Below are 25,892 nucleotides of genomic sequence, written 5' to 3'. Positions count from 1 at the left end.
TGAAGACAGAGATGTATCGACTTTATTGCACTAGAACTTAAGTCTTCCACAAGTCTAATTGAGACAACAACCATTTTTAGATGATGTTAGCATTTTCAGGATGTACATATTCACACAATTAATCTGTGAAGATCCATTAATATTTCTTCAGTATCATCAAAACTGCAATATGCTTTGTTACCATGACAAAAGCTGATGCACATATGTTAATTTCCCATTCGCCTACACTGAATCATCGCCGCCGCTGGCGGTAGTCCATTCTTAGTCATGTATCAGAGGAGCTTCGTCTGCCAGGCTGAAGAGTCCAGGCACACTATAAATAGGCACGGCCGCGTCTGCCTGCCGTACCATGTCTCATCACTGCAGTGGAAGCAAGGAAGTCTGGGAAACAGCTTGGAGCTGGTTGCGTAACACAAACTGTGCCCCCCCCCCAAATCCTCTTGTTTGTGCCAGAACAACAGGTCCTCAAGTGAACCTTTCTGTTTAAGATGAAGCCTAGTGTGACGAGATGGGTCTTTGGATACAAATCAATCATCTTGAACCAAATGACCCTGTCGGTGGTTAATCTTCAGCATAATTGTGTGTGTGTGTGTGTGTTTGGGGGGGGGCAATTCTGCAAATTTTTCCTGTAGTAAAGGAAACACAGCTTTCATATATGCTAGCACTAAGCTAGCAGAAAGTATCATCATTAAAGGGACATTCCAAGCAAAATGAAAAATGTGGCATCATTATATATGTTGTGGTACGTCGCAGTAGAGCCTAGAGTGAGATTTTGTGGTTTAAAGACTACAAAAACTCCCTTCTCGCCATCTGATGATGTATTTTGAAGGTGTGAGGAACTTTTGACCAACAGCTTAGGGGTGGATTTGAAGGGTGGGCTGTTTTGCAATTAGCTGGTGAATGCCGAAAGCAGCCACGTAACTAATGTAGCCCTAATATCTTATTGCAGGTGTATAACCACACTGACTGTATATAACATAACTGTAGTGACTCTTCAAATCATGATTACATGACTCTGATGAAGAGGACAACAAGCTAAAAGCTACACTTAGCAACTTCAGTATACGAGCAAACTGGCTATGCAGATAGCTGGCTCCTCTTCTCTGGTTGAAAGGGTAATAATTTGTTCATTTCAAAACAGAATCGTATCGTTGTTTTTTTGTTTGTTTGTTTGTTTTTTTTACAGTTTTACAGTTAAACAACCAAAGTAAGAGTAACATTACTGCCAGCTTTATTGTATTATTAGCCTTTAGCTATTCATTAGCTAAACATAAACATGAAAACAGTAAAAACTTGAATTGAGTCAAAAGAATGAGACTAAGGGATCTAATACCGTGCCACATACTACATAACACGTCAGAAACAGCATATTAAATTCTAGTTTTAGGCCGGAAGACCCCTTTGTTATGTTCTAGCATGTCTAATGTTAGTGCAGTGGACAGACAATGGTCGTAGTTTGGCAGTAGATAAAAAAAATAATACTAATGAAATGACAATGGCCAAACTGATTTGCAACTCTATAATACAATAGTGCTTATATTGCAGATGTTTTATCCACCTAATTTGCTAACTCTAGCAATCTGTTCTGACTTGTTGTAATCCAGCTTCGTAGCTGCTTTCAAACAACCAACTGGATCACATGATTAGGAGTTCCGCCAGACCCTCAACATAGTCAGTGCATTAACAGTTTGAAAGACAACACCACACACAGCTGAAGCTCAGTCTCGCCACTGAGCGGGGTTGTGTATCCCGCCCATGAACTAACTCTGTACACCCATAGCATACCTCTGGCCCCCACGGCACATGTTGGAGATCCAGAAGTGGGGGGTGTTAGCTCACGCAGCTCATATTCTCCAGCTTGTTTTGTTTTGCTGAACAGTTCTGGTGCTCATCTATTACCTCAGTATCCCGGGGGATTTCTATCTTATGGATTTTGCTTAGCTTGATCATTTGCTTGAAGCTAATGCTGAAGAAATGGGCCATTGGCAGATATGAATTTGAGATGCTACAGACATTCTTGACTATAGACAAAGCATGTTATAGAGCAGTCTTCCAGAAGTGGATGTACATGGGCATTTTTTTTGGCTTGTGGAATATGGTTACCATGCCTACTGAATCGAATAAAATGATTAAAATGAATAAAAAGTATTTATCTGCAAATATTTGAAGACAAGAAAGACATCCGCGGTATACACAGTTTATTTTCAATGTCAGTACAAATGTATTGTACTACTGTTGCTTATTGTAAATGTTAAATGTTGATTGTTTTTGATATTTTTGTCATTTTATGGGCATTTCTGTGCGTATTGGTGGGTTTTAAACAATTTCTTTGCTGGAAACTAAGCAATCTGTCTACCCTGCATTCACACTACAAATATCATGTGTTAGTATGCGTCCTTAACCACCTCTGAAGGTGGTCTGAGTGATCAGATCACAATATATCTCCAAAATGCTTTGTACCCCATTCACAATTATACTAAGCACTGTCCACTTATGATCGGATCACCCAGGATGCATGTTAATGCCTGGTGCAAATAGGACATTAGTTAGTTAAAGTAGTCGTAATGGGTGGTTGGCAGTGTTAAATTAAAGCAGCAAGCCATTGGGATGTGCCACAGCAAAAATATTTTATTTTCTATCATAATTTTTTTCTCAGTATCAGATAAAAATTGGTAAGAATAAAGCCTGAACTGTAGCGATGTGGGCTTGTAAAAATGTCTGGCAAATACTTGTGGCGAGATCACTACAGTCATTCATAATGTGGTGCGGTAGGTAAAGCTAATAGATAATAGGCTATTAAAGACAACATCAGTTGATGATAAAAAAGCCCTTTGCCCACAAGATGAGGACAAAGCCAAGGTTGTATCCATTATAAAAATATAGTGCTTGAGGTGATTGTTTTTTTATTTAATAACAACTCTTTTTTTGCCATGTTTTTCTGCTTACCCGTTTACATTGTCTCTCAACTATTGTCAGCCTGGTGTACATCTGTCGCAAGCAAGGTTTCCTTGAGATCTGCATGTGTTAAATGCCAGTCATAATTTTCTCTGTAGGTCAAAAGTCAGTTTCCAGTGATTCGACTGTGGTAAAGCTGACACACAGTAAGGGGAGATGAGGGGCTGGAGGCACAAATTGTTTTTCTCTGTGCTGTATTTCACGTGACAGGCCTGACACTGCGAGACTCAAAAGTAGGAAGTGAGCAGAGGGGAGGAAGCTTAAGGCTACAGTGCTCGAACAGATAGTTGTTTTGCACCTGGGGACACATACGGTCAGAGCATTTATGGCATGAAAGTATCTCTTGGCTCTTTCAGTATAACCTTAGTAACCCTTCAAGGATGATTGTAAAACTCTGCCCATTACTTTTGTATAGCATGAGGTCTATAGTGTGTCTTGTGATTAAGGCACTACATCATGCAAACATGCTAACATGGCTAGTGAATAAATGCTAGTTGGGCCTACTTAGTATGGCTTTCATTCATTACTTTCACTGATAGCATTGCTGTTTGAAATACTGCCTTTGATTTCCTTAGATCAGAGAAGATCCCCAGCATCCACCTGCAGCCATATATCAATAGCAATCTCTGCCCTCACTTTGAGCTTGTCAGTCTGAGGAGATAAGGGTGATTACAGAAATGGCTTTTTCTGCTGAGACTGCACTGAGAAGTATTTAGTGCCTTACAAACTGTAAATCATTTAGTAATGCCAATGAAAAGGTCTGGTATCTGTCCAGAAAGATTAATCACACCACATCTGATTGTAGGTATATCCACTTCATAAGCATTATCAAGAGTAGTTTGCTGCTTATCGAATTGTTATGTGGTCAGAACTCTTAGGCTCAATGATATCAAATTCACATTGTTATAATCTGATAATTGATGGCATATTTATTGTACTTTGGAAAAACAGAATGTTTAGGTGATGGTGGGCTATTGTGCTAAAATGTGTGCATATTAAACATTTTACTGCATCTACACACCCCATATACATAAATGTTGCATTTCTCAGTAATGCTAATCCAAGTGTTTCCCCAATTTCTACAATTTAAAGATGTTCATGTATGTATCTGAATAAAACATAAAACATAAACATATCAGACATCATAAAAAATATCAGACATCAGCATTGGCCCACAATTCCCAAATCGGTGCATCTCTTTAAAAAAGTGTTACATTAAAAGAAACCATTACTGGTGGTAGGAAGCTATAGATGAGTGAACTAGTTCAAAGCAGCTTCTTGACCAACCTCTTGTGCAATGTCTAACTCAGCATTTAACTTGTACTGTGAATGTCACTAGACCTTAGCTTGCATGTTCCTCTTTGTCTGCGGGTGAGCAAGCTAGCTTTAGCTGACCCAGGCGGTTTTACACGTCTTATAAATGTTGATTAGCACAGTGATAGCAGCTAACCTTTGGGCCTGCTGCTTGGGTAGCTTCCTAAAAGCATGTAACTGTCAGACTGGGTCAGCGATTCAGAGTGAGTTCCTATGGAGGAAGGTGCTGTCATTCCTCTATCAGCTGGTTAGTTGCGCAAGGTCTAAACAGAGCTCCCCACTGCAGGCCAGTTTCAGCTAGTCCTGGATTAGGTCCTGGTTCAAGTCCAGAATGTTAAATGCTGACACCAGAATTGAACATGGGGTCATTATGTACACACTCTTAGGATCAAGTTTTGATCAGATGTAATGATAATTTACAACTACTGAACTGACCTCCTGGAACTTTCAGAAAAGTGACATGGTGCTGTTCCCTGAACTAATGTTTCATCAGTGTCTATGTAGTACCCTGCAAATGTGTTTTTACCATAGTTCTTACACTGCTGTGCTTGTCCTTTTAACATTTCGTTCCTTAAGGACTGGAGGCACGATAAGGACAGAATGGGTTGAACAGCCATACTCCTACTTCAGATAACACTGATAAACCTTGGTCAGCTCTGATATGTTCTGATAACATTAACATGTTCTGGCACTTGAGTTTTGTACTAGGTATAAACAAATGAATAGGTGTTTTCTTGACTCTTTATGGTGAGTCTTGACCCAGTATACAGTCTTTAGTCCCTTTGCACATCTGTTGTCATCTCTTTGCACATTACGCTTCCATCCTGAGAATCCATTACATCACCAGAGCACTTACAATGATTAAATTTCCTTAATGTGATTCCTCCGACTCCAGACTCCCCTTATTGCTGTACATCTGAACTCGCCTTTAGACATCAGATTCAAATGCTCTGCTTTCAGTCTTTCACACCCTTGGTAATTGAGTTAATTGGGTTTGCAATCAACTTCCAAGGCACAAGAAGAAAGCAGATTATAAAGAAAATCTGTTGTGTTGCTAATGCAGATCATACTGACCTTCAGTTTGTCTGCTACCATTTAGTGAAGCTCCACTACACTGCACGGGATGACATCATGCTGTCTTTCTTGTAGTCCATACCAGAACCATTTAGGAACCTTTGAATGATTCTCTGAAAGTGATTTATAATGATAAAAACTCATCCAACACCAACCCAGCACATTCTACATGCAGCTTAAAATGGAAAAAAACCAGGGTGTTTCAAGCAGTGTTATCCAACATAATATCTCTGGCATTTCAGCCTTTCAGAAAGAGATGCTAATATTTCTGATAATGGGCTATACAGATGATGGAGATGCTGTGATGCATTATGGGGGACAGAGAATTTAGACCATACAGTCTCACTTCACAGCCAATTTTGTGTAGCTTATTGTACCTCCAACAATACGAAAGCTGAAATATAATAACAGACAGTATAATAGACAACGTGACCGTCAGGCCACAAGGCGAGATGCACTGTCCCTCTCCCATTATTGGAACTTAAGCCCCTTATATGTAGGATTAAATGACAGTTTCTAGGAAAATGTTTAAATGTAACTTAAACCAGAAATCAGGTGCCAAAAATGGGATATTAGAAGACTTACAACAGTGGAAAGCTACAATGCACTGACATCTTTTTAGGCAGGTGATTTAAAACATTAGCAAATTGAAGTGACAAGAGAAAAGTAAAATAAATGAAGAGGAACAGGAGAAATGTCTAGAATTTGGAGTACAATAAAGGCCCATATCCTTCCTACGTTTCCTTGCATTTTAAATTTGCCCCCTGAATGTTAGTGTGATTGATTATGTACCTAAAACAGTTCATTTTTATATTACCATAGTCCAACCTCTCTTTATCCAGTTCTTCAGTACTTGATTGGATCTGTACTTATGTCCCTTTGCACATCCTTATATTACTTGCTGATTGTTTCTGTATTGTATGTTTTACACTTCTGTATTGTGTATCTTTTTCTATATTCATTTTCATTGGATTTAATTCTGCAACAAGAGAAATTCTTTGTAGGTCTGGTACTTTTTGTTACTGTGCCTTTAAGACTGATATGTTCTGATTGGCTGTCGCCTCATTCAAAAAACACTCCAGGCTGAAAAACTTGTAACTTCAGTGTGAATGTGTAGAGCCAAACTGCTGTAGGCTGAATAGGTGGATATATATATAAATGTGTTGTTTTTGTGACATCACAGAAACAGTGAATTTAAAAGTTTTAGTGTGTCGTTGCAGCTTCCATACATGGACTTAAAGGAGTGAATGGCATGTTTTGAAACGTTAGCAATGTTTACATACTACACCAAAAAAGAAACTGACGATATGCCCTTTAAAGAGCTCTTGGCCATTCATGCTGAGGATATTTCATCCTGTGTAATGGGACACAGCAAATGTCAATCCCAGCAAAACACAGTATGTGCCAGCGTGCCTGCCACGAATTACCCTTTGGAGATAATTAAAATTGTACTGATTTGAACTGAATACCATTTGAGGACTGCAGGTTTGAGTGTCACAAAACGCCAATCATAGAGAACACCTGTTATTACTGAAGTGCTTGTGTCCTAAGAAGGTAAAATGAACATTCTCTTTATCTGCCCAGATTTAGTGTTCCCTGCATTCTCTGTGCTATAAATCCTGTGGAATTTTGATATTGAGAATTGTTGAAGAGCTTTGTCTTTGATGCTAAATCGTAGCCTTTCTTGTGAATTTCCTGTTTAAAAAGTGAAAAACAGTGAATACACAGTATTTCAACCATCCACAAGCTTTAGCAACATTATTGAATATCCGTTTTAACAGTGTCCAGTGCTGCTGCACTAACAGGAAGTCCTTTGTATCCTGAGTCGTTATGTGTGCTAGCACTTATATTTGTGGAGAGCAAAGAGGAAGGGTCAGCAGCTCTTTCTCTGACCTCAGCATTTTTCTATGTAAAAGCCCTAATCTTTCTGTTTCAGCAGACTGTGAGTCAGTTCTAGGCGGTCTGAGAAACTAAGGAGGACACTATGAATGCAAATTGTTGTTAGCATTTGGTGACAGTGATTTTCCATTGTGCCTGTATTTACAATGATTACATTCAGCAAATAAACCCTGAAACCTTCCCAGACATGCTAAAAAAGATGTGTTGTGCTGCTGACCTGAAGTATAGTAGATAAACCTGTTAAACCACTTGTTATATAACAGGATTTTACATGGTCTTGACATCTACATGTCTACTTTTAACATGTCTATTTATCTGTTTTAAACCCTTCTTGAACTGATGCATGATGCCTTCTTCTTTGTCAAAATATCTGCCTCTCAACTTAGACAGCAATGAGAGAGTGTTGTCTGTTGTGCAAAATCATACAACAGGTATGGGGTGTGTATTGCCATCCACTCAAAGCCCTGCGACTGAGCTTGTGTCAGCTTGTTGTGCTTCACTGGTGCAATAAGAGGACGTTCATTTTGGGCCTGTAGAGTTCATTGAGTTCTTACGGCAAGCAATGATAAGGGCTACATGCTCTGCCTACAAAGACTCGAGGTTAGAGGTTAGCGAGGAATGTGCTTTGTGATCAAAATTAGTTGGTAGTGTTTGTGTGAGGTAAGGAAAATGATAAAATGGCTCTGGGATACGGGATGTGACCTGTGTTACTATATACTGTGGCATTTCCAAGAAAGTTAAAATTACACATGAATTGGAAATGAGTGTGGGTAGGTTTGGGCAATATGCCAAAAATATATATCGATATTTCAGCCTGAGGGAAAGTCAGTTCATCAGACTGAAGATTCATCTATAAAGAAAGGCTCATTATTTGCAGCAGTATCAAACGTCATGGGTTTTTAGTAGGGGGTTATTTTTGTACAGTGCAGTGCCTGCAGCCATTAAAGGGGAACTCCACTGATTTTTCAAAATTTCTGGTTGAGACATAAACCAAGTCATTTAGAGTGATTTGATGTGAAATGGTTTATTAGTAGAGAAACTTACTTAGTTTTCTGTACAGTGGTGGTGATAGGAACCAAACATCCTGATGTCTAGAGTGCAAATATAGCCAGTTCATTTACTATGCAAAATCACTAGGGAACGTTTTTTGAGTTTTTGTATTTATATTTGTGTACCATTGATGGTGTAATAGTGGTCAATCTGAAAAAATATGTTTAACAAGTTTTCTTTGGGGACTATTTTGCCTTACAACACCTTTCTTGTATCACTCTACTATAAATTGATTAAAATAAATTGATTGAAACACCTTTTAGACCAAGCTAGTAGCTGGTGGCTTTCAGAAGCGTTAAACTCTTCAGATGTCTGGTTCCTATCACCACCATTATGAACAATTTTGAAAGTTCTCTGGAATGAAACATTTTACACCCAACCACTCTGAATGATTTTGTTGACCCGTTAACAATTTAATTATGCAGACATTCAGAAAAATCGGTGGAGTTCCCCTTTTACAAGATTTAACTGATATTTTCTAAAACACGCATTCAGAACCCACAGATTTGACTCACATTCGCACCCTCACATTCAAGATTCAAGTTACATTCTCATTAATTGACTTGTAAACATCTCTGGGTATCACACGAGGACACTGATTTTCAGTTTTGTCAGTACTGATGGACAACAAAAGCTTAGTTAACTGTAAAGTCAACTGCTGGGTGCTTTAGATTGTTTAGAAAAATAAATACTAAATAAATAGTACTTTTCTTTATAATACTCGGTAAGCTTCCCTTTGGTGTCTTTTTAAAGTAGAAAACAGAACAAAACTATAACAGATTTATCAACTATATTGTATGTAGGGAACAAACTATATCAGGTTTAACATTCTACTATAGAGTAGCATGGAAGCTCATTAACTTTATTAATGTACACCTTGGATGCTGTGATACTGTAATTCATTTGTAAAGTATTGGAAAATACTATGATACTGAATTTTATCAATACCGCCCAGCACCGCCATAACTTTTGAAGAACCTCTCTGTTGCAGCATTATATGAATCTTCTTAAGTATATCTTGCATAATCTCTTTCTCAACGTCGCTACCATTGTGTCAGCACAGGGGTCCGAAGTCCCAGGCCTGTAATTACAGTTATAAGAGAAGGATGGCCTTTAGCCCTTGCCGTGATAAGGCATGCAAAAGCACCCATGAGATTAGCAGCGTCACACTACACGTGAGCACGTCAGATGAATGCACGCTCAATGGGCTGTAAAGCAGAGCTTTGCAATGTATCTACTGAATGTGCAGTTTTGTGGTTGTTACCCTCCAGATCACATGTGTCAGTCTCCAGTCCTCGCGGGCCAGTTAGCAAGGCCTTCATGAACTGGATGTAGAGCGTTAGATGAGGATATACACTAATCTCTGCACCAGTTTGGCCTGGAAGGTCCCCAGTTTGACACGCCTGTTTCATATCCTTCACTTCTCCTTTGTGTGTAATTAGAGGGATGTGCCCAAAATGTACTGCTCCTCATTGATAGGCTTTATAGGTATATAACCTACTAGTCTTCATGCATAATTAATTCTTATGAGTGAGAGTTTCAAAGGTAGTCCATCTTGATTCATATAATGCTGCAACAGTAAGCTCAAGTGATAGTTTTCACTCTGGTCTGACTTGATTTATCCCAGAAAAGGCTCAATTTGTAGTGGTGAACTATGTTAATTCTTTAATGATCACATTTTTTATAAAAGATATGATTTAACAAAGCAGACAAAAGCTTGAAATAAAAATAATGACTCATTTTCTCAACATATTGACTTAGTATCTTGAAATATTATTTTCAAGATTTTCTTAAAACAACTTATAATGTTAAAATAATGACTTAGCATTTTGTGATAATGAATTACTATGTCAAAATAAAGAATATCTTTTAATGAAGGTTTATTATCCCCAAAATTATTAATTACTTTGTGAACTTGTTGATGATTAGTTATTGTTTTGAGATATTAAGTCAATATTTCAAGAAGATAAGTCATTATTTTGACAAACTGCTGCCAGAAACAGAGAAGGACAAAAAAAACTCCACAAACAAGGGTGTTTTTTTTCAATATCTCTTCTCCTGCTCAGAATGGGCTTCCATATGAGCAAGCATACATAAGCATTGGAAAATGCTTCCCACCTCTTGTTCTGTAAGTGTGTACACTTTTGTTTAGGAACATAGTCCTTTTGTACAGTGATAAAAAACACGGCAGCACACAGAAAATATACGACATATTTTACTATGACCAGTGTGGACATGCACACATCCAGGCTACAATGGGGGATATTTTAATGAGTTAAAGTCTCTAAATGTATTGCCATCCACATGTAAGATAACATAAGATAACACGAGGAAAGCACGAAACTGTGCACAGCTGTGGTCCTCCAGAGGCTGGATTTGGGCATAAAGATTAACAGCCTTTTTCTAGCAGCACTAGTGCTTGGATTATGACAGTGTGGTCAGGCAATCACACAGTGTAAGAGCTGCCTGTGGCACTGAGGGAAGCAAAGCTTTCTGTGGTTTGTTGCTCATGTTTGATCTGAACCGTGTGGATTTTAGTGTTTTTTTATCAATAGTAATGTGAATCATGCTAGAAAATCTCATATATCTCCTTGACACAAGGAAAGGAGCTTTCCTGCTTGATAAATAGCATTGTCAAATGATACTCTCAAAGCCATTTACTGCTGCAAAAGGATTACACAAGCTACCTTGCTCCAAGCTTTCAGTGTATTCCCGTCGATCGAAACAATAAATGATGGCTTCAGTGACTTTCAGTAAATGGCGCCTTCCATTTCCAGGACGCTGCCACATCGTCCCACTAAGCTGGACACATAACCATGACAACTGTGGTAGCTGTATCATGTATTTCGTGATCTAATGAGGTGTTGAAAATGTGGATGTTTAATCTTTAACCCAGAGCAAATGTCACAACTACGTATCTACTTTGAGCTACAGCTGAAAGCTTTCAATGTCAGATAAGGCATTGTAACACTGCAAAGTGGCAGTATGAAGTAAGCAGTATGTATGTGAAGTATTATGTATGTATTCCTCCATCAAAAAAAAAGGAGTTTTGACTTATCGGTCATATCTATACATATAATCCAGGAATTACCTGTTCTTTCCTTTAAGTACTGTCCTTGACGGTATCAAAACAACCAATCACAATTTCCTCTACGACCATTTTGTCTTATTCTCTCACAGCTATAGTGTTTACACAAATTTTGGCCACACTGAGAAGTTAAGTCGTGTAGTTTTTGGCACTAAGCCATGCCTGGGTCTTTGTGTTTTCAGGCAGCTATGCAGACACTTGAAGGGAAGGATCAGGAAGTCTACACCAACGGCAGTGCCGCCCACATGAACGGCAAAGAAGTGATCAAGATGCGTGAGGTGGCTTTCGAGAAACACCCATCAGAACCAATGGTACTGTATCACATCTAAAGCGCTTTAGTAAAGCACCATTATAGCAATGTTCATGTCTATGTAAAGGGTTCAAATGTTGGCCTCATCCTGTTTTCCTGTTTCTCACCAGGGAGTAACTCTAAAACTGAACGAAAAGCAGAAATGTACAGTGGCAAGAATATTACACGGGGGGATGATCCACAGACAAGGTGACCAGTGCTTGATTTAGGCCCTCTGACTAGCTATGGTTTAGTACGAAAGCCATTTAGGCATTATACAGCAGTTAGCTCTGACAGTACAATCTCATGGTTGAGAAGCCTTCTGCTCATGATGTTATTTGTGATTGCTAAGTAATGACTTGCTTTACATGTAGCTAAGTGTTTAGTACACAATACTACTTTAGTAAAGTGTTTAGTACTTTAGCGCACAGAAAAACAGAGTTGGAAACATTACACAACTACTAAACTTGTCGTTGTTCACCTAGAAAGCTTTTTGGTTGGCGGCTGTGACAAAGCAACAACTGAGGAAACTGGAATAAGCCAAAAACTAACAGAACACAATATGGCAAACAAGATGGGCAGTAAAATGCTTTATAGACTGGCTGGAACAAATTGACAATGAAGTAAATCTGGCATATATTGAACAAGCTAAGCTGAACCTGATATTGTGGAAGTTTTACGGCTCTATCCGAAACGCAAAAGGCTACTACTTTTTTGGCAGAAGGAAATGACAATATTAAAGCACATCTGATGCAATGTTAAGGGCACCTTTGCTTTACTTTGTTCTTTGTTTTGCAGAACTGTTGTATAAAGCCAATAGAACACTTTTGGCTTGTGAATGCAACCAAATCACTGCTGTGGTGTTACACATGAAGGAGTTCTGTTATCGCGAATAACATCATGGCTATGATTTGGTTGCCATAGATCTGTGGTTCCCAATCTGAAGTACAGGGGGTGCACATTTTAGTGTTTCCCCAGTGTTTTAGTGATAAACCACTTAGAGTGTTCATTTGCTTTTATACTATAGTTTGGCAAAATGAAAAAGTAAAAGAAACAATTTACAAATACTGTTTGAAATAAATGGTTTTATTGTTCCAAAAGAAAAATAGGTCTAGAGTAAAGAACTGGTGGCCAGCAGAATCTCCTCTCAACTTATAACAACATGGATAAAATGGTCAGATTGTGTGGAGCTAACTGTTGTATAGTGGAAGTTAGTCCATAAAGAACAGTAAAGAATTCTGATGGATTTTTGATACTGGGTCTGCTCTTAATTCTTAAATCTGGCACTGCCACTGATGGCGGTTTGTGTTTACTGCTTAGGTTCCTTACACGAAGGAGATGAAATTGCAGAGATTAATGGCAAAAGTGTTGCTAATCAGAGTGTGGACCAGCTGCAAAAGATTCTGGCAAGTACTTCTTCTAAAGCTGCCAGTAGTTCAAGACCTTCTCTAAATCTCTTTTTTAGCAAATGGTTGTTATGGGTGACTTACATTTTGTTGCTGTCCTTTTTCAGAGAGATACAAATGGCATCGTCACCTTGAAAATCATCCCCAACCAGCAAAGTCGCTCAATGGTTTGTGAGGTAGGTGTCAAATATATTTAACATATACTTCAGTTTAATAAACCCAGCCATCTTTTTCAATATGAATTCCAGTTTTAGAGTGACTGGTGTTGGATCTTATCCTTATATATCTGTTCCAAAGCAAGTAATTCTTGTATTACACATGGTTTGTTCTTTATTAGGGGAGTCCTCTAATCCTCCGACTCAGGTGACTGTTCATTCATTAGACACCAGTAGTGGCTAACCGTAGATAATCACATTTCCTCATCAAATAACTGAACTGGAAAACTGCTGTGTTTCTTGTGTCATCTGCTGGTCACACTGTGTCACAACACTCTTGACCATTCATTTAGCAAGTAATGCAGAATACAGCAACATAATATGTATGTTTGTGAGACAGGGATGTTATGTTTCACAGTGTGATATGCAATGGCAAATGTCTCATTTATCAGTATAACATGCACATATGTCCTCATAATATGAACCCAAAACTTTTTAGTGAATAGTGTAGCCTTTTTTTAAAAAATACATTTCACACTTTACTCTTTCTACCCTGCTTTATGCTAGTATTCCTCCAGTAGGCTAACTAGAGACTTGGCTCACCTTTAGATTTAGCTACGATTACAGTTATTTTGTGTTGTTGATTTATTTTTGTGAACACACAAAGACATACATTACACAAAACCAAGAAGAAACGGCTCAGTGTCAGAAAAACTGACAGTGTTAAGTTGCTTGGTCTGGGTAATTAAATGGACATTACAGCCTAAATCTAGCATTTAATATGTTACTTGTCACGTTATGTAATATTCTGTAGTGTGCCATACATCATACAACCATTTGGGAGTTCCCACCAGAGTGATAGAGAATTCCACTTAAGTAGAGGCTAATAAATTCATACATGATATCCGGCATCCTAGCAGAGTTTTTCAAAAGTTCTTTCCACCTTCAAGATACATTATCAGAAGGGGGTTTTTCCTGGTGTTTAAACCAGAAAATCTGACTAAGACTGTTGTGACACCACTATAGAATGCAATTAGGCCTGTTTTTAAAAAAAAAAAAAACAAGCAATGCTTGGGTTTTTCATTCTGGCCATAGCACCCCTTAGTATAATAACACACCCTCTGCTGGTCGTCAAGTGTGCAGTCTGTTCTACCTAATCAGAGCTCCCATTTTAAGTCCTTTTTCAGTTGAATGTACTGTATTATTAAATGTCTGTTATTTCAGATTAGATGCAATGGTTATTCAGTTATGAGATTCAGTTTATGATTAAACTGTCAGATATTATGACTGAAAATACGTTTTCTGGTTCATGGTAGTGTATGACAATACTTTTGATAATAATAATATTGGACTTTTTGAGGTGATAGAAACATTTATTAGTTTAAATTTATTTACTTCAAAGTGATGTTGGTAAAGAATTTGACTAAAAAGGCTGTATGTGAAACGGTTGGTGTTTAGGGTGGGCAATATAACAATATTTGTTAGTGTAGATTTTATTAGATTATTCATTCTTAGCAGTTAAGCAATTTTTTATTAAGATAGTTAATAATTGTAGAGTGCAGGAAAAAGTTCTTGTATACTATAATCATAAAGATTCAAAAAGATTTTGTAACCTTTTATGCTTCTGTGGTGCCTTTAGGGGTCATCTGTGTCATAGACAATCAACTGGTTGGTTACTGACAAGATCATCAGTATGTTTATGCTTTATATGCTAAACCAGTTTGTGTCAAGTAAGTAGTGCACATGCATGTTTGCATTTTTCAGTGTTCTGCAGCTGTTGTTTTCCTCCCTGCAGATGTACATGAGGGCTCAGTTTGATTATGACCCTGCAAAAGATGACCTCATCCCATGTAAAGAGGCTGGCCTTAAGTTCCAGACAGGTGACATCATTCAGATCATCAATAAGCGGGATCCAAACTGGTGGCAGGGCAGAGTGGACAGTTCAGCCAAAGACTATGCAGGACTTATACCTTCCCCAGAACTTCAGGAATGGTATGGCTCAACCTCATATTTAGCTTTTTTACTGACTTAAGTCCACATGTGCATAAGGTAGAAGCTTGTATTATCTATCCGTTGCTATTACCTAAAGTAATCCACTCTTTTCTATATTTACAATACAACACTGGTATCTCTTGACAGGCGTGTTGCCAGTAAAAGCAAAACATCAGGTGAGGCCAGTCAGTCATGCAGCCCTTTTGGCAAAAAGAAGAAATGCAAAGACAAGTACTTGGCCAAACACAGCTCCAGTAAGTAACACTTTTCTTTTCTTGAATGGACCATCTACCGTATTGTTTAATCTTGACTGAAAAATGACCTGCTTTTTTTCCTTCAGTCTTTGATCAGCTTGATGTCATTTCATACGAAGAAGTCGTGCAACTCCCCGCATTCAACAGAAAAACCCTGGTACTCATCGGTAAGTATGTAATGTTTCTTCAGAATGCATCATACAGTGCTTATACATTCAAATTGTATTGTTATTTTACTGTATCAAGAGAGGCGAGATACAAGTCATTATTGTCATGATTTTTTTGTGTAGGTGCACCTGGTGTGGGAAGAAGTCACATAAAAAGTTCACTGCTGACCAAATACCCTGAAAAGTTTGCCTACCCAGCACCTCGTAAGTACAGCTACACTCTGTGTTTATACAGTGCTTTATTTGGGTCAGTTCAAATGATTCTACCATTGGGCGGAAGACAGGATACACCCTGGACGGGTCTAGTCAAAGCCACGTCAGAGAAAGAAAAAACAAGGAAAAAAAAACGACCAGTGGTCATGTATCAAACAGAGGGAGGACACCAAGAATCTCTGAGGCAGCATGACATGCCCAGTCTATCCACAACTAGCCAGTCACCAAACAAGCACTGACCATTTGTGGATAAACACGGAGCCCCTAAGGTAATTTTTTTTAAAAAGACGTAGCCACAAATTAATATACTGAGGTCATAAATTGCTATATTGAGGCCACAATTTACTATATGGAGACCACAACTTAATATTTTGAGGCCACAATTTATGAAAAACTTAACTTGTGGCCTCAATATACTAATTTGTGGCCTTAATATACCAATTTGTGTCCATGCCTAATTAAAAAATAATCACCATTTCACCTTACAGGCTCCTTTGATGAGATTCTCCTTCAGACTCTCCTCAAAACAAAAACAGAACTTAGCAGTCAGAAATACAGAACTAGCCACAGTGGTGGCTAGCGCAGAGTATAGCTGTATTTTTAATATGGTGGAGTCCAGCGACATGTTCAAAAGTAACGTTAGTTTAGGTATTACAGGCACCCTACCTCAGCTCAGGTCTCGAAAACATGATTCACGGTAGACGAGGGGGCGTGGTCATGTTGAGCAGTGCCACTTTGGCCACGTCCCCATCAACTGAAACAGGGCAAAGGAACTCTGGGAGATGTAGGAATAAAGCTTAAGGAACCAAACCGTTCAGTCTGTCTAGAACTGTACTTCAAAATGCCTTGATTTCTTCTTAACGCTTATTTAGATACTTGGAAAACTGATCGAGTGTTTGACAGCATGACTGGTCCCCTTTAAGTTCTTTCCAAACAGTCTAACAGAACATCTCCTCGATTCAACCAGACACTACCAGACCTCCCAGGAAAGATGAAGAGAACGGCCAAGAATATTACTTCATCTCCAATGACGAGATGACCAAATGCATCGTGGGGAATGAGTTCCTGGAATACGGCAGTTTCCAGGGCAATATGTTTGGCACCAAGATTGAGACCATCCTGAAGATACATGAGCAAGGCAAGATTGCACTCCTGGATGTAGAACCTCAGGTAGGCTTCATGTTCACTATTGGATCTTATTAATGTTTCTCAACCATTTCACACCTTTTAATTTGAAATGATAATGAAGACTGACAAATTTATCACACGCTTCAAGATCTTGACGGCACATGCTTTTCTTCCAGACTCTGAAGCTCCTCAGAACAGCTGATTTTGCTCCCCTTGTTGTGTTCATAGCTCCAACCAACACTGGTAACCAGGTCAGTTTATTCAATTGCTCTGAAACTCAGTAGTGCTAAAGGTTCTCCTGTAGATTCAGTTGAGTTCCTGACTTGTCCCCCTCTCCATCCACAGTCAGAAGCACTGCAAGCCATCCAGAAGGAATCAGACGCCATTCACAGCACATACCGTCACTTCTTCGATGTGATACTGGTCAACAACGATGTAGACGAGAGTGTGAAGGGTGTGGAGGAGGCCTTGGAGAGAGCTGCTTCTAGTCCTCAGTGGGTGCCTGTGTCCTGGGTCTACTGACATCCACAACCTCCTTTGCCAAATCCTCCCCAAAAAGAACCCATGCCATTGTAAAGCAAGTGCAATACCAAATCATGAGACTAAGCTGAGGCTGGGCATTTCTCTCAGCATCTCCAGGCTGCTAGCACTGGACAACCCAAGTGTTTGCAAGGATGTTTGTTTTGTAAAAGCAATAAGTTAGACTTCTGTTCTTTGTTTTTTTTTTTTTTGGTTTATCCGATGTGGATGAATTGAGTTTCACCAGTTTATGAAGTGCCAGTCAAACATCAGGCAAAATGTGTAGGATAAGTTAGCAATGCAAAAAGGACCACTACTGTGACAAACACCATTCTGGTTTTAAAAGGTTTGATCTTTCAGTTGACCTTGAGCTGGCTTTGGTTTTGTATTATTCTAATAGGAAGTGCCATGGAACTCCCAATGTAACGTTTACATGTACTGTATTGAACAGGGAAGCTGTTGTCCAGACTTAAGGTGACTTGTCAGTACTTTATCATGATGTAGCTCATCAGGTATGGCACTTTTGAAATGAATTAAATAAAACATCTGACACTGGCAAACCTGACTTCTTCCTCGATTATATCACCTGTACAATGAACTATTAGAATATCTTGGAACAACAGACAAACACGAGTAGAAAAAAAGAAATCTTGTTTGCTCATCATTGCTTTAGGATTACAATTTGATCCTCTGTTATATACACAATACAAAATAAAATAGCATTACATTTTTTCCCCACACACACGCAAATACCCCAAAAATAAGGGTTTGTGTAGAAAAGAAAAGGAAAAGGGTGGGGTGGGAAAGGGGGAATAGGATAGCCATCCAACCGTTAATTTCTTATATCTGTGAACCTCAAATACTGAATTTCCAAGCGTTAGATCTGTCCTAAAGCTTGGCAATTATGTAAGCACATTAATTCACATTGTGTTGGGGCTGGATCACTTTTTTGGAGGCTTGGTTATAACATGTCAAATTACTACATTTTTAGATATGTCTGCAGCTGTTTCCTTCTTCCAAAGCTTTCTGATGGAAACAGAAGTCGTAAATAACTCCAATCAAAATGTGTGTCAGGATACATGTGGAATACTGAGATTCAGTTCATATGCATCAAACCTGTCCTTAAAAATAGTTCAACCATCAAATGATTGACAGCCACACTGACATACAAAGATGATTATGTGAAGGAGGGTAAAAGGAGTACGGTCCCATTTGGGCGGATCTCATGAGGTCTCTTCACGGCGCAGTTAGAGTCTCCAAGTCCTCTCCCTCACTTTCGTCGAGGGTTCTGAAAAGTCTGTTGGATGAGTTTGTGTGTTCAGTCTGAATCAGCCTCCGCTTCTTTCGCCTTCTTTTTCTTTTTCTTCTTCTTAGCACTCTCTGTGACCTGCAGACAAGGTAGAATCATTTGAGAAAAGCTACAAAATGTATGATCATTCTAAGTGACGGCACAGGGACTTGTTTGTACGTCAAGTTCGCTGTGCCATTTACAGATCTAATCTTAGAACCAGCACTCCCATTGCAATATGCTTTCTAAACACAGCACTTCAGTGTGCTAAAGGGTCATTTTTCTTTAGGCATATCTCCTCACCTCAGCTTCCGCAGCAGCTGGTGCTTCCTCCATAGCTTCAGCTGCTGCTTCCTGTGCTAGCTTCATTTTCTTCTCTTTCTTCTTTTTCTTTTTTTCTTTCTTGATTTCGTCATCTGTCTTGGGGGTCGTGGGCACAGCTTCACCCTCGCTTCCACTCTCATCCCGTTTCCTCTGCAGGAGAGTGATTAGTAAAGAATCAGAAGGCTGAACCAGCATTTTGCCACATGCAATGTAATGCAGAAGAATTTAGAGAGCTGACCGTTTACCTTTGCTCCTGCCTGAGTGGCTTCAACATCTTGAGCTGCTGCTTCAGTCTTGGATTTGCTGCTGAAAAAAGAAAGCCATCTTATTAACTGGTTCCACTTAGTATGACACTGAGCATTATACTATGCCTTGAAGATCAGAAACTCACATTGGTATATACAAAATAGACTATTTTATGAATATGCTTCAGACAGAAATGTCCAAAGAACTCAAGGGCCTGCCATGCACACTACAGACAGCTGACCTGAATTCTTAGAAATAATTTAGCAGACAGACTCCCTCTAGAGTCACAGCAGGCTAAAAAGGGATAACAGTCTGCAGGACTATACTCCATGAGTGGAAATTAGCATGAACAGAACAGCTCTGAGGATATACTACCTCATGCCATAAAATATCTGCAAGGTCTTACTAAAGACAAAATAAATAACAGGTCTCCATTAATAACTCAGCAAGTGAAGTGTACCTGTAGTCTACATAGCTCTCCTTCCACTCTGCTGGGGTGCTGCCATTTGGCTTGCCATGTTTGTCAAGCAGTCCTTTCTGGATCATCATTTTCTTTTGACTGGCCTGAAATACATAAGTAAAAGATGATCATAACATTTAAGCACCAACATATTTACAAAAACAGCCAACAAGAGATTAATAATGAAGTTACCAAGAAGCATATGTGCAAATCTTGATATGCCTTACCTTGGGCCCTAAACCCCACTTGCGTGGGTATGTGTCTCTTTCCATGATGACCCTCTTGATCTTGGCTACCACACCGTGGTCACATGTAGAGATGACCGCTGTTGTCATCAGGGCTACAGCTGCAATGCAAATGGGACTTTAAAACTACTCAAAATTTCCATTTGCAGGAAGTTGGAAATAATTACAGCCATCAGTCTCGGGTGATAGGTAGAACGTCATCTTTGCACAGAGTGCTAATGTAATCTATAAAACATCATGTGGCTTTGATGAGAAAGCATGAGGCTAGGGGTGGTAGTGATCTGGCATTTACCTGTGCAAATAGCCTCTCCTTTAGTTGTAATGACGACAATGTCTTGGTTCAATTCGATGCCATCTTCATACCGCAAAACACCGGGCAACATGATCTTAGCACCATAACAGATAGCGTTCACCTAAAGGAGGATAAGTGTGCATCAACCACTTCATATGCAAAGGTGGACAGTACATGTCAAACACATAATGAACTGAAGTTGTGTGCACCCAATTCCATTTTCCTCTATTTACCAAACATCATGTGACTCCATCATACACAAAAGGCAGGAAAGGCCCAGATACTTACTGCACTGTCCTTCATAACAATCCTCTTGTGGGAGACGAGCAGCTTCTCCAAAGGATAGATGACCCTCCTCAAGTAGCTCTCATCCTTGTTGTGGTCAAACTGCCATTGGGCATCTAACAAGTCGTGCATAGTCACCATGCAGTCCTGAGAGAAATTCATTTATACAGTTAGAGCAAAAAAAAAGGCCTATCACATCTAGAGGCTAAGACTGATGGCAGAATGGAATGTTGGCCAAGATCTGCTGAAGCAGCAAGATGATCACTACTTCTGACATGTTCACACTTGGCCACATTCTGTACCAAAGATTAATTACCAGGACTGGGGAGTAAGCCCAGAGCTGAACTCAACACTTTGGTCAGAAATCACAACAAAAGGACAAATCACACCGTACACGCAGAACAGACGAAAATTATAGCTAAACAGTATAGTAGCAGTTATCTTCTCACCAGTCTTAGTCTGACAGGAACATGCTCAGGTGCTCAAGTACTCTTAACCATTCAAGGTGCCAGTATTTTAATACTAAAAATACTATTGAGGCATTGGATACTTTATCACAGGAACAAGTGCCTTGACGTGAGCGCAATGTGTGTTAAAGCAGTGAATGCAAGTAAAGAAATATTGCAGTTTTAGCACCAATTAAGCTAACAATCATACTGATGTTTCTAGAAAATATTTCTCTAAAACTCCACTGAGGAGTAAAGAGGCCCTGTAAAAGGTATCCTGCAACAGTATCCAACAGCCACAGTTACTCAATGAACAAAGGGAAACTCGGTGATTTCCCTTGGCTATTTTTGAATAAGAAAACACGCTTTCAAATGTATTCCTCTGTGCACTGCCAAATTTTTTTGTGCAGCACTACCGCAGTCACCTATAAACTTAAGCCTACAGACCTACCTTAATGTTGGCCAAAGCAGAAACAAAGAACTGTTTGACAGTGACTTTTGGATGTGACTGGATCGCTTGAAGTTGATAACATACCTTCTCACCCAGCACTCCAGAGCGGACCCTCCTGAGCTCCTGCATCTGGCCACCTACTCCCAACAGCAGCCCCAGGTGAACACACAGTGTTCTGATATATGTACCTGCCTCACAGCTCACCCAGAAGATACCTGCATTACAGACCACAGCAAGAAAAAGGATGCTCAGTGGCTGCATTTTGACAATGAGTAAAAGCCTGCTTATGCACACTGAAGCCATCAGTCTCGGGTGATAGATAGTGAGTCATCTTTGCACAAAAATGCTAATGCAATCTGTTTCACATCATATGGCGTGTGAGAAAAACATTTTTTTTTTTAAACAAATTAAAATGAAAGTTCATACCAAGTCTTCTCTCTGGATCATACTCAATCAGCTTGCTTTCATAGATGGTCCTCACTCGCAGCTGCCGCTTCACAGCAGCTATGAGAGGAGGCCTCTGAAACAGGGCTCCGGTGAGACATTCCAGAGCCTAGAGGATATCCAAAACCACACAGAATCAAACTACATTTCCCAGAATTCCTGCAGTCATTCACAATCCTACGGTTTGCATGTATGTGATCAGTCCCATTGGTTCTTCTTTGGTGAATCCTGACCCTCCAAACCTGCATGGCTTTCCAGCATCAGCTGCAACAGTAGAACACTGAAGCAGAGATGAGGAAGCCGGCAGAGCCAGCACTCACACCTAGAACAGGCGTGAGCGCTGGCGAGAGAAAGGAGGGCCTGAAAACACTCAGAGAATGGATAAACAGATTCATCATTTCACATACTGCATACATTACACTGCACATGACAAAGTCCAGTCAATATATCAGTAATGCACTGTGCTTGTGATGGCTCAATGATTTTAAATGTGTCAGCTTGTGTGAACGTTTGCCAATAAATTGTCACTGTTGCACAAAAACTCTCCACTTTACTTTTTAGCACAATTTAAAAACTACTGTTACTCTTTGAATGGTGTTAAAGGGCTGGAAAGAAAAAATTCATGTTTATTTGAAACAAAGGACCTTGAAATAATATGTAAAATATTGTTAAAGTTTCAAAATGTTCTAGTCCACAGTCTCTATGGAATCTAAAGATGTAAAAACAGTGATCTGAATTCACCATTTCAAGTCATGAGAACCAACTACTTTATGTATCCCCACCTATTCAGCTTACAGCACTTTAATCATGCCTATTCACAAAGATTATAAGGAGTGTTTCAGCTCTGAGTGCTTTTTGAATGAGAAACACACACACACACACACACACACACACACTTCAGTATGAACTATGTTTAAATGAAACATTTCACTTAAAATGAGCATTTAAAAGAAAACCGTCATCTGAATCCCCAACACCAAAGTAACACATTTCAAACGGGTCAGACCCTAATAATACATACAATCTACTACATACTTGATATGATATGCTCTCACTTACCCTTGCAAGCTGATGCTCATTTTCTATTGCATTGTGCAGCCGTACTATTCCCACATACTCTTTGCCTGAAACACACGGCACAAGAGTAGTGAGGAGAGGCCACTGGTTTCACTGAGTGAGGTCAGGCTCACAACAAAAAACAAGCGCTAAGCTGATCCAGGATGAGTTTAGTGAAAAGGAACTCAAAATAAGCTGATCAGCAATCAGTGGCTGAGAGTGACTTACCAGCGCTCTGTTGGGATTTGACAAGTCGCGTTGCTCGGTCGATACACACGATCAGACACCCTGTGACTTTTGGGTCCAGGGTGCCGCTGTGGCCAGTCTTCTCCACGCGCAGGATCCGCTTGATCCAGGCCACCACTTCATGAGAGGAAGGGTTAGCTGGTTTGTCCAGATTAACAAAGCCAGATCTAAAAGAAAATAACACTTGTAACAAGAGCTTACATCAAAATTAGCTGGAGAAAGTCAAAAACTCAAGTCTAGCAATGCATAGAGTTTATTAAAGCCATCAGTATAGGGTGATAGATAGCTGGTCATCTTTGCACAGAGTGCTAATGCAATCTATATATTCCTCATCATGTGGCTTCTTCAAACGTGCTGTCTGCTATCGACACTTCTTACCGGACGTAGTCATGAATGTTTCTCTTCAGTGGATTTGAGCCATGAGGCAGAGGTGTGTAATGCGCCGTCCTTATGTTCAACTTGTCAAAGTTCTAGAAGGCACAACAAATCATTTCAGATTAAAATTAATCACATAAGAATTCTTCTTCTATATTTTTCACTAATAATCAACTCCTGCAACTCTAGATTGCATCACTCCATTTTTAAGCCTAACCTGTAACTATACACAAAGTATAAACGTATGAAAATGAGAAACTGAAGTGTCAAGTTTAAGGAATTGAAAAGTTCTCTGAAAGTTTTATAAAAGTGGCATGTGATCAGAAGCGTCCGCTCGTCTTTGTTGGCGCTGGTCTGATCCCTCCGCACCGGCTGTCCTGACCATCCCACCTGCTAGCCCAGTAGAACACTGGTCTAGCAGAGGACAGACAGGCAGCCGTAACCACGCAGCCCAGAACGGACCGCAGAGGCCGCGGAGGGACTGAGCCGGCAGCACTCAGAGAATGGATAAACACGTTCATCATGTCACATTCTGGGCCGGCCCTGGAAAGAGGTGGAAGGGTCTGAGCGGAAAGCTTACCTTGAGTAGCAAAGGCCATTGTGATGTGTCAAGCTTGGCAACCTTGGACTCGGGTTTGATGAGGAAATCTCCAGTTTCTTGGATTTCCTGATGACAAAATGACAGTTTGTCGACAGAAATCAAAATATAAAAGTGTAAAGAATTAAGCGTGACTGCTTAAAGGAAACCAAACAGAAATGACCTAAATAAACAATGCAGCCAGGTAGTAGACTGTCATCACTTCAATAATAGAAAACAAACTCAAAGCCAGTAATTACCCCAATTTCATCATCTGAAATTTTCTTCGCCTTCTTCTTCTTCTCTTTCTTAGCAGGAGTAACTGAAGAAAAGGAATCATAGGATTAACCCAAAGACAAATTAATGCTATAGTTACATCCAGAGCAAATCAAAATAAATCTGAAATAGCCTCTTTACTGCCCGGACTTCTAATGTCCTTTACCAAGATCAAATAATAAATACTTGTGCCCAACAGTGAACCTAAGATTCAGCCAAAAGAGCTAAAAGGCTGCGCACATATCGTGTATGTCACGTTAGCCATTTCAGATGACTCTGGACATAAAAACAGACCACAAAGAAACCTGAACGTCTGTAGTTTCCTTCACTGAGCTTCTATATTGAAGAAATGTGACGTTGGGTTTCCAAATAATTAACATATTTATCAAACTCTTTACAACAGTAGTTGACCTAGGATCAGCTTATGCTTTTTATATAACACTGAATAAATTCCAAAACTTGAGACCTGACCTTAGATCTGTACTCTTACTCTGTGATGCTTAATGATTGTGGGCCATTGCACGTATCCACATAGCTAACCTTAGCTAGCTAGCTTAAGTTAGTTTAAGTGCACGAGTGAAGGCGCGACCACGTGGCGAACACCGGCAACACGTGGTGCACAAAACTGAACTATTTCCACAAATTAACAACTCTGATCGTCCGCCTGCAATAATCATTATCATAACTTAGCAGTTTTCTTTTAATTTTGACAGAATAAAAAAAACATAATCAGTATTAGTACGATTTGAACCTCCAGTGACTCAGCGCTGCCTGATAAACCAAATAAGACACATTTAATGCAAAAGCTCCGGTAATCAAGGTGTAAACCCAAAGTAAACGGACATGTAGGTAGAGTAAATATGAGACTAATGATAATGGCTTCTCAAAAGAACTGCTTTCGAAAAATCCAGTTAAATCATAAAGCTTAGACAGCTAAGCTAACGGGCAAATGAAGTTCAACCGTTAAACTAAGGCACGCGTTTCAACGTGCCAGCAAACCATCGTACTGAGATATTACCTTTGTGTTATTAGAGAAAACTTTAAACAGTTTAAAACACTAATCTTGCTAATGTACGAGTCTACTAAAAAGACTCTTGATCCTACAGTCGCTCTCGCCTCATCGTGCCACGCTGCTGCTTCACCCCAGCATGCAGAAACACAGCTATTCACCACTAACGGTACCTGCAAAACGCTAGACATTAGCTAAGTCTTAACACTGCAGAAATACCCAGAGAAGCTCGTTTTAAATCATTCAGTAAAGCCGTAATAATGCTCTAAAACACAGAGTTAAAAACGGCACCCACTTTCTGCGTCCGCCATCTTCCCGTTGCGCGCCTACGAGCAGCACGCGTGTGAGTGAAGTCCCACGCCGAGTCTC

At 39.6% G+C, this 25,892-nt stretch overlaps 2 protein-coding genes and 6 non-coding genes across 9 annotated transcripts in view; 1 reads left to right on the top strand and 7 right to left on the bottom strand.

Moving 5' to 3' along the window:
• mpp1 (membrane protein, palmitoylated 1) overlaps positions 1-18,063 on the top strand; it is a 22,985-nt gene extending 4,922 nt beyond the window's left edge. Inside the window, exons 2-12 of the mRNA XM_036587496.1 lie at positions 11,563-11,691; positions 11,801-11,879; positions 12,990-13,075; positions 13,183-13,251; positions 15,026-15,222; positions 15,370-15,476; positions 15,563-15,643; positions 15,767-15,847; positions 16,824-17,026; positions 17,161-17,235; positions 17,330-18,063. Of these exons, the coding sequence (XP_036443389.1) occupies positions 11,563-11,691; positions 11,801-11,879; positions 12,990-13,075; positions 13,183-13,251; positions 15,026-15,222; positions 15,370-15,476; positions 15,563-15,643; positions 15,767-15,847; positions 16,824-17,026; positions 17,161-17,235; positions 17,330-17,506 (1,284 nt within the window). The 3' untranslated portion in view covers positions 17,507-18,063. The remainder of the gene's footprint in view (positions 1-11,562; positions 11,692-11,800; positions 11,880-12,989; positions 13,076-13,182; positions 13,252-15,025; positions 15,223-15,369; positions 15,477-15,562; positions 15,644-15,766; positions 15,848-16,823; positions 17,027-17,160; positions 17,236-17,329) is intronic.
• Positions 17,717-25,892, bottom strand: dkc1 (dyskeratosis congenita 1, dyskerin). Of its 2 annotated transcripts, none has more exons than XM_036587494.1 (15): positions 25,819-25,892; positions 24,499-24,560; positions 24,242-24,328; positions 23,665-23,756; positions 23,269-23,453; positions 23,044-23,108; positions 21,967-22,093; positions 21,625-21,755; positions 20,647-20,790; positions 20,359-20,479; positions 20,049-20,167; positions 19,822-19,925; positions 19,361-19,421; positions 19,095-19,265; positions 17,717-18,890 (listed from the first exon to the last, which is right to left on the bottom strand). In XM_036587494.1, exons 1-15 carry the CDS (start codon positions 25,832-25,834, stop codon positions 18,822-18,824), a joined length of 1,554 nt encoding a protein of 517 aa, XP_036443387.1. In that variant the 5' UTR covers positions 25,835-25,892; the 3' UTR covers positions 17,717-18,821. The 2 variants fall into 2 exon arrangements, with proteins under 2 accessions (XP_036443387.1, XP_036443388.1); XM_036587495.1 differs by having other exon boundaries at positions 19,361-19,418.
• On the bottom strand, positions 20,234-20,310 carry LOC118820744. The gene has a single exon (XR_005008288.1). It is a non-coding gene; the product is annotated as a small nucleolar RNA SNORD83 (small nucleolar RNA).
• Positions 20,869-21,003, bottom strand: LOC118820732. The gene has a single exon (XR_005008277.1). It is a non-coding gene; the product is annotated as a small nucleolar RNA SNORA36 family (small nucleolar RNA).
• On the bottom strand, positions 21,838-21,915 carry LOC118820723. Its single transcript, XR_005008269.1, has one exon. It is a non-coding gene; the product is annotated as a small nucleolar RNA SNORD83 (small nucleolar RNA).
• Positions 22,179-22,387, bottom strand: LOC118820737. The gene has a single exon (XR_005008282.1). It is a non-coding gene; the product is annotated as a small nucleolar RNA SNORD17 (small nucleolar RNA).
• LOC118820722 lies at positions 23,547-23,627 on the bottom strand. Its single transcript, XR_005008268.1, has one exon. It is a non-coding gene; the product is annotated as a small nucleolar RNA SNORD83 (small nucleolar RNA).
• Positions 23,978-24,190, bottom strand: LOC118820736. The gene has a single exon (XR_005008281.1). It is a non-coding gene; the product is annotated as a small nucleolar RNA SNORD17 (small nucleolar RNA).

This window comes from Colossoma macropomum, unplaced genomic scaffold (genome assembly GCF_904425465.1).
Source record: "Colossoma macropomum unplaced genomic scaffold, Colossoma_macropomum, whole genome shotgun sequence".
Lineage (NCBI taxonomy): Eukaryota > Metazoa > Chordata > Actinopteri > Characiformes > Serrasalmidae > Colossoma > Colossoma macropomum.
This window is presented reverse-complemented; position numbering and strand designations above follow the sequence as displayed.

Bases quoted from the DNA above. Each gene is read 5' to 3' on its own strand.
- dkc1 (XM_036587494.1), bottom strand. The intron at 19,926-20,048 runs GTAAGGCATATC...TATGTATTTCAG, and splicing joins AGTGGGGTTTAGGGCCCAAG to GCCAGTCAAAAGAAAATGAT. The intron at 19,266-19,360 runs GTAAACGGTCAG...ACTCTCCTGCAG, and splicing joins CCACTCAGGCAGGAGCAAAG to AGGAAACGGGATGAGAGTGG.